Source organism: Nicotiana tomentosiformis, chromosome 7 (genome assembly GCF_000390325.3).
Source record: "Nicotiana tomentosiformis chromosome 7, ASM39032v3, whole genome shotgun sequence".
NCBI classification, from domain to species: Eukaryota; Viridiplantae; Streptophyta; class Magnoliopsida; order Solanales; family Solanaceae; genus Nicotiana; species Nicotiana tomentosiformis.
This window is the reverse complement of record NC_090818.1, coordinates 108097446-108105240: the sequence shown is the minus strand read 5'-3', so window position 1 is coordinate 108105240 and position 7795 is coordinate 108097446. Positions and strand designations below refer to the sequence as shown.

Below are 7795 nucleotides of genomic sequence, written 5' to 3'. Positions count from 1 at the left end.
AACACTGCATAATACATTTAATGAAATCTCAATTATTCATGGTTTCTTCATTTAAGTTGATAAACGTGATACACATTGACATATGGGTATCCCCTGCACCATATTTGGCTCCGTATACAAAAATAAGCAAAATTGAAACTATGAAAATTTGTTATGAATTTTCCTCAGGAGCAAAGAGATACCAAAAGCAAAACAATATTTTGATTCAGCGAAAAAATTCAAACTTTTTAATGATGTGATCACAACAAAAACAAACAAAAAAATCTTAAGATGGAGAGATCTAAATACATGACAATTTCATCAAAAGCCAAAAATCATGAAGAGCATACTGCAAGTTAAACTGGAATTGATACACCGAATTCGAAAAGCATCAAAACACTGCTTTACACCACAAAAATGTGATCATATTTTAATTATTTCATTGTAAATTACATCATATCCAATATTTACCTTACCAAATGAATACCATACACCGAGCAGAACAGAACATTTCCAAGTTTATCTTCAAAATTCTGTCCGTTGTAACGCTCTAAGATACTATTTACATTTTTCTGCCCTGAATAAAGAAAAAAAGGAAAAAGAGAAAGCAGAACAAGAAACGAAAATTATTATAGTGCACCTTGTACAGAAATAAATCATTACAAAGCATGTCAATTCTCAGCCATAAAATAATATAATAATGGCTAACTATGCCAAAAAAGTCTTTCCAGATAAATATCAAAAACAAAAGAACTGCCTGCATCTACTTTCAGAATAATAGAATTTTGAATTATATAATGAGAAAAGGCCCACCGCTAGGAAAAAAGGTTTAAACTACTGCACCACATATTAAAAGATTCCCTAATTGCTCTAGGAAGAAGACATGTACAGAACTTAGTTAAAAAAACATATAGAAACTAGCCTGAAATGATTGCTCCTTAGAAAGCAGCCAAAAAAAAAAAGAAGACTTGCATCTAAACGAACAAATTAAAGGCCGGCCATGCATAAAGCAGCCTCCTCTCCATTTAACCAAGAAGAAAGATAAAAAGAACAATGTAACATTATATGTGAAGGAAAATGATCGTAAATTGTATACCCTAATGACAAGAAAAGGCTCTCAATACATAAAACATCTCGCGTTCATTTAGGTTCTAGGTAAAGACCGCACTATGATATAGAAAACTTATCATGATGCATCAATGACTAATTTCACCGCTCGAACTCGTGATTTACAGGTTATACGGAGATAATTTTATTGTTGCTCCAAATCTTCCTTTTATAACTTGTATACACTAATGGAAAAAAAAAAAACAAGAAAGACAGGCCATGCATAAAGCACCCTCCATGCAACCAAGAAAGATAACAAAAACAGTACATCATAACATTATATCTAAAGGAGAAAAAAAAACCAAGAAGAACAATTTAACTATGTGAAGAGTTTTTATATAAGTAATATGTCTTATTTTTCCAGATTCCTAATCTAACTTGCTATGGATAGTTACCTATAAATGACCTGATAGTGTAAATTTATTAATATATTATCGATGTATAAAAGTTAAACAAGCATAATTTCTTCTCCTTAATCACTCTCTACTGAAAACAAAGAAAAGATTAAATGTAAGTGTCTTCTTCTTTTCCATTTTTTTTATAATATAATTTCATTTTCTTCCCCTGATTTCAAGAAAAACCATGAACAAGTCTTGAATGTCAATGCATGAGCAGGTTAACTTATCCTGAAACAGATGAAAAGACTGAAGTATAAACAAATATTTAATCACAATTATAAACAATAGGCATCAGAACTTGCTATTCTACTCAATGGGTCTAAGGTTGAAATATACCTCCAAAGGACCAGCCCTAGATGGTCATGCGATTCTGAAGAGTATATCAAACTGAAGCCTTTTTGGTTAATTGATAGATTGAAGACTTATGAAATGAAGAAGTCCAAAATCTTCTTCAACCAGCAAAATCATGCAAAAACTGCCCACCAACAAAATTTCTTCCGAATTGTCCATTTTGTTCTTCAAATCCACCAACAATAAACCTGTCACTATTTGCATCAATACCAAAACGTCGAGCTGCATTAATCGGAAAGGGCTCCGATAAACCAATCCCAGTATTCTGATGAAGGCCCAAGGTTAAGGACACGCCACTCGTTCCAGTTGACAAATTGCCATAAGATAAACTTATTGAATCTGCGTTTCCCATTGGAAAATCATTTCGAGTTCGTTTTGGTGGAGTGTCTTGTAATCTTGGTGCAGAAGTAGATGGAGTTTCACATGCTGCATGTGAATTACTCGTAGGAAAATGTTCAATGGAGTTGTTGTTGTTGTTGCTGTTATGTCCCTCCCTTTGAGAAGCTTTATTATGAGCTTCCTTAGTTTCAAGCATGTGTATCTCCTCCACCATAGGTTTCCAGAGTCTTACTCTTGCATTGATGAACCAATTAGAAACCTGATTCATGACAACTTGTATTAGCTATAGCACAGCAATTAACTACCTGATAAAAACGGTAACTAACATGCTATAATCAATAAGTTAGACTGCACTAATGGTGTAAATATTTTTTACGTGTATACAAGAATTCAAAGTGAATATGTTAGAAGCAACACTAAATATATGAAATATGTCCATATATTTTATAATCCGCTCACACTCCTACCTACCCCTTTTGCAAATTAAAACTTTCCGCATTCCCTTTCCAGGGTTAATTCCTTCACAATCACAGAACGAAGTAAGATATGCGAACCTGATTCCTTGAGAGCCCAGTCTGTTTGGCTAACATTACTTTGTCAGTGTCCGTAGGGTAACTGCAACAACAACAATCTTAAGGAGTCAAAACTTAATAAGAAATGGATCTCAATGTGATTGCTTCTGCTAAGATGTATGAATCTCCACTGAATTTCTAAAGCAAGAGTTTAACCTCTCTACATTAACAAGGGCTAAAAACTTATACTATCAAATCACCTAACCGTCTGTAATAAGTGAAATTTAAGAAATCATTGGACTGTGAGTGTATATCAAGTTAAATACTCTGAATTCATATTAACATTACTTACGGGTGAAGAAAATGGTCAAACAACCAAGCTCTAAGAACGGTCACTGCACGCTCAGGAAGTCCTCGTTGTGGTCGCCAAATAGGTTGAGTCCTATCAGCAAATCCAGCATTATTGTGGATTTGATCTGGTCTTTGGCAATAGAGTCCTTTGCCAACTCTAGGGATAGGGTCTCTTTCACAATTTCTTTGACCATGACGAGATTCGTTTGTAAATTGCAGTTGGTCAGTGATGGCATTTTTAAGGCAGTTGAAGTGTTTGGACATGGTTTTTAAAGCTAAGTTTGCAAACGGTGCTGCATTCCCAAGTCCAGCAACAGATTCAAAAGATGTCACAACCATTTGTAGCTGCTGATGGTACTGCTTATACCTTTGGTATACCTGTCAATAGCATCAAAAGAGAGTTATTGAGAAACATTACAAATATTTTGTTTCATTTATTTAGTAGTAAGCTTCCCATAAAAGCTTATCCAAAAGAGTTTAACTTTTATACACCTACACGGTTATATGTAGAGATAACTACAGCCAATAAAATATGAAATTAGTAATAACTTGAAAAATAAGACAGGTTCTCTACAAGGTCTTGAAGACCCTTGACCACTAAACTATGCTTTTAAACGGTGTCAAGGGAATTCAAAACATAATATATAGAGGTAAAAATCATATTTTGATTTATATATACAGTATAATTTTTCGGCGAAGGGGTACCCTCTTCCGCCCCGCTAAATCCGCTCCTTGTTACCTGCTACAATAAGTCAAAATATACTACAATAATAACTATACCTCAGTGGCAAACAAGTAGGAGAGGTTAAAGTAGATTAAGCGGTCATCTGATTAATGGTTTGGAATAATTAATCCTAGTATAAAATAATACCAAATGTTTAGTTAGCCGCACAAGAAAAAAATAGCCGCTTAAGTTATACATGAATCTACGTATTATTTTATGCGTGATAGAATGTGGAATAATAATGTATATAGTAGCGATGATGGGATTAAACTATTTAAAGAAAAAAATATCATTTTAAAGTAAGTAATTCATGTATAACAATTTCCTCATTATTTATGACTGCATAACAATACTTCAATATTAATCATACATGAACAATTTCTGCATTATAATTTCCGTATAACTAGTATGAACTATACAACCCTCTATGGTATAATAATTCCTTACACTTTCAGTGTATTTAAGTTAAATCCTTACTAAAAAGAGCAACGCCTATCAGTGATTGTATATCTGATAAGTTCAAGAAATACAAAAAAAATTCTCATGCAACATATGATGCTTTTCATATCCTGAAGATATCATAATATCTAGTTATATTGGCATGAGTGACAATATAATCCATTTTGAAAAGATTAACAGCAGCTTTTACAAATTGGTTCAAATCTTTTTTTTTTTACTTTGGAGAAGTTTTTTTACAAATTGATTCAAATCTTTTTTTTACTTTGGAGAAGTTCTTTTTTTAAACTCAGTATTGCTGGCCCACGGGACACTGTATAATGTATATCACTCGTTTATCGTTTACACTATGACAAGGTCTGACCTACCCAAGTGTTTCGTCTTAGTGAAAATTAATTTTATGCTTTATTGAATTTTCTCTATTGTTACATGCATTAATTCTCAAACTAAAAATAAATTTATTGCACCTAAACGCAAGCAAAAGCACAAGCCGATCTGCGATTTTGGCCGAACCCAGAAACTTTTGCTCCAATAAAGTATTTAGTGTTTTGAATTCACGAAATATATATAAAAATTAATTGTAGAACTCAGTCATTAACACTTGACGCAGTGATCCAAAAATCACGGCTCCGCCTAGGGCGAAACGTGACATGAGCCACTAAACAAATAATTTGTACTCTTGCTTTACTAGTATTTTCTTTTCCTAATACAGAAGATATATGTAATTTGCATCCAACCAGGTCCAATTTGATGTAAAGTTGAATATTCTCACAGCCGGACTTCTTCAAAAGACTCTCATTACAATTAACATTAATTTAAGATTATGTAGATATATACCTCTATCACTTAACAATTAAGATCATTATTAGGTGCACAAAACTAGTAGTAACATATATTCTGTATGCTCATTATATTTTGAACTCATTGAATACAATATAATCTAATTGCACCTTCACAAAACATTTTTCTGAAACGAAAACTGTATAGCTGCTAGGATCAAAGCAACCAAATGGTGTTCAGAACAAAAGAACGGTACGGTAGGAAAAAAAAAAGGCTGAATATATCTTACATAGGGAAGAAAATAAGATTAATTAATAAACAATTAAAAGAAAGAGAATATGAGAAAAATAAGGAAATAGGGGCACTTGAGAAACCATCGCGAATCCATCTTTACTAAGTTTAAGGTAGCATTAATTTTCTCTAAAAAAACTTTTCCTCCTAGAATAAACCCTTTTAGATGGAATCCTTTGAATTGATTTCTACACAATAACAATAAGCCAAAGTTTAGTTAACATTGTCACCTATTATAATTCTTTAAAGGATTTGGTTGGGAAACAAGTTATCTTATGATTAATTAATCCGAAATTGTTATCTTACCCTTCCATAGGGATAAAAATAACACTATTACCGCAATTTTATCCCAAATAAATGTAGTATAAATTCATCTCAAATTTAATCTCGCGATTAATTATCTCTTATTCTTAATTATCTAATATAGTGGGGCACTTTACTTAAGGCACCAATTATAGTGCATATATTCCCTCAAGCACCTATTCAGAAAAGATAACTTAGTGATCTATAAGAACCTGTACGCCTATATGACAGGCATCTAGCTAGGTTGCACAAATAGACAAAGCCATATACTATAAATTACATTAAAATATTACTTAGTAAATAATATCATTGCTAAAAGCATCTAAATAAATACCCTAAATCTAATAGTGCATGCTTGTACGGACATAGAACGATAATTCATCACTTTAAAAAGCCTCTCTGCATTTAATTGCAAATATATTCTAGTGAAAGACAAGTATGAAATTCTCACGGACAACAGCTATATAGAATCATAAGATAAAAAAGGGCAAAGCGGTCCTTGGGATGAATTTAAGTAGGCGGACAATGTTGGTTATATTTGAAAACAAACAAAAAATTATTTAAAGTGGAATTTGAGAAAGAGAATTTAGTAGTTGAAAGTTGTTGATTGAAAATGAATATCACTCAGTAAATGAAAAAAAAAAAAAATATTTCACTAGAAATGCTCCTCGTTTATCAATATTTCACCAACAAGAGTTTATAAATACTTAATCAATGTTCATTATCTGTATAGCTAAATGTTAACTTTCCAAAAAAGACTTGAGTATTTGCAAGTGGTAAAGTCATGGCCAAACATAGAAAACGTTCTACATTACAGAAACAAGCTAGTAATTCTCCACCCTACTACATCAATATAATTTGACTACGTACTTTTTAAGAAGAAGAAAAATCAAATAAGCAAGAAAAAGTGAACATTAAACTCCTAATTCAAATTAACAAAATCATTTACTCCAATAATTATGAGTACCAAAAAAAGCCTTACGACTAAATATAATAAAGGTACCTCATGAAGCATCAAAATTAACCTGGATTTCTTCTTCCCATGCTCATCTCCATTACTACAATCTTGTCGATCAACAACAATATTCTCATGTGAAGGATCCATTAAACTAAAATCATCAGCTGCTAATTTTTCAGCATAAATCTCTCTACCCACATCACATGATAATTCTTCTAACAACAATTGTGCAGGTTTCAAAAATCTTGATCTCTTTAGAATTAAAGAGTAGCCCGTAAAAGGTCCAAGTGGAACACAACTACTCTTTGACAGAAAGTCATGATTAGTAGTATTGTGATGAAGAGATGACAAAGACAAAGATAAACCTTGACCATTTGTATTATTATTATTATTATTATGCACCATATCTTCACCACTAGTACGGATAGATTGATCAAGAAATCTTAGGTTTTGAGGGGTGTAAAAAAATGGGGTGCCATTAATTTCTTGAAAACTTGGCAAATCTGAAGATATAATTGATGGATCGTAAAGAGGAACTAAACAAGAAGGATAATTTTGGAGTTGAAGATTATCATCAACTAAAACTCGAAGTTTATCTCTTCTACTTTGTTGTGGGACATGGTATGGTTCAAATCCTTCAGCCATCACTACAACAAGACTCTATATTTATTTTTATTTTACTGTTTTTCTGTAAAGACTGAGGAAAGAAGGAGATGAAAGGATGGAGAAGAATAGATGAAAAGAAGAGAAAAGAAAGGAGTGAAAATCAGGAACAGTACTGAATGAAGAGATGTTGTGGGTGTGATTGGATGAAGTGAAAGGCTATTGTTATTATTAATAGTAGTACTAGTAGTAGTATTGTGGATTATGACAGTATACTGATATCTTTCAGTCTGAGTTGAGGCTGCAAAATATTGGCAGAGAGAGAAATAGAAAAGACAATCACCTTAAACGAGGGAAATCACTGTTACACTCACTCATATATAGAATGGGGATGTTTTGGTAGTATAGAGGTTGTGAAATGCATTGTATAGGCACAAATCAGAATTTAAAATTTATGTTCTAATCTTTAAAATTTTATCATTGGATATATTATAATTTTTGAAATAAAAGCTGGAGTAATATTTATTGTAATTTTAATAAGACATATTTTGTGTGAAAAATTCGGAATGGAGATAAATAAGAAACAAGAATGTCTATCCACCTTTGTTCAGACCACGGAGAGAGGAGCAGTGCTTAACAGGGG

General features: G+C 32.3%; 1 protein-coding gene across 1 annotated transcript; it reads right to left on the bottom strand.

The window, feature by feature from the left end:
* Positions 1–295: 295 nt before the first annotated feature.
* On the bottom strand, positions 296–7502 carry LOC104100483 (BEL1-like homeodomain protein 9). Its single transcript, XM_070181817.1, has 5 exons — positions 6595–7502; positions 3039–3415; positions 2729–2789; positions 1821–2433; positions 296–556 (listed from the first exon to the last, which is right to left on the bottom strand). Exons 1-4 carry the CDS (start codon positions 7192–7194, stop codon positions 1936–1938), a joined length of 1536 nt encoding a protein of 511 aa, XP_070037918.1. The 5' UTR covers positions 7195–7502; the 3' UTR covers positions 296–556; positions 1821–1935.
* Between the last annotated feature and the right edge of the window lie 293 nt (positions 7503–7795).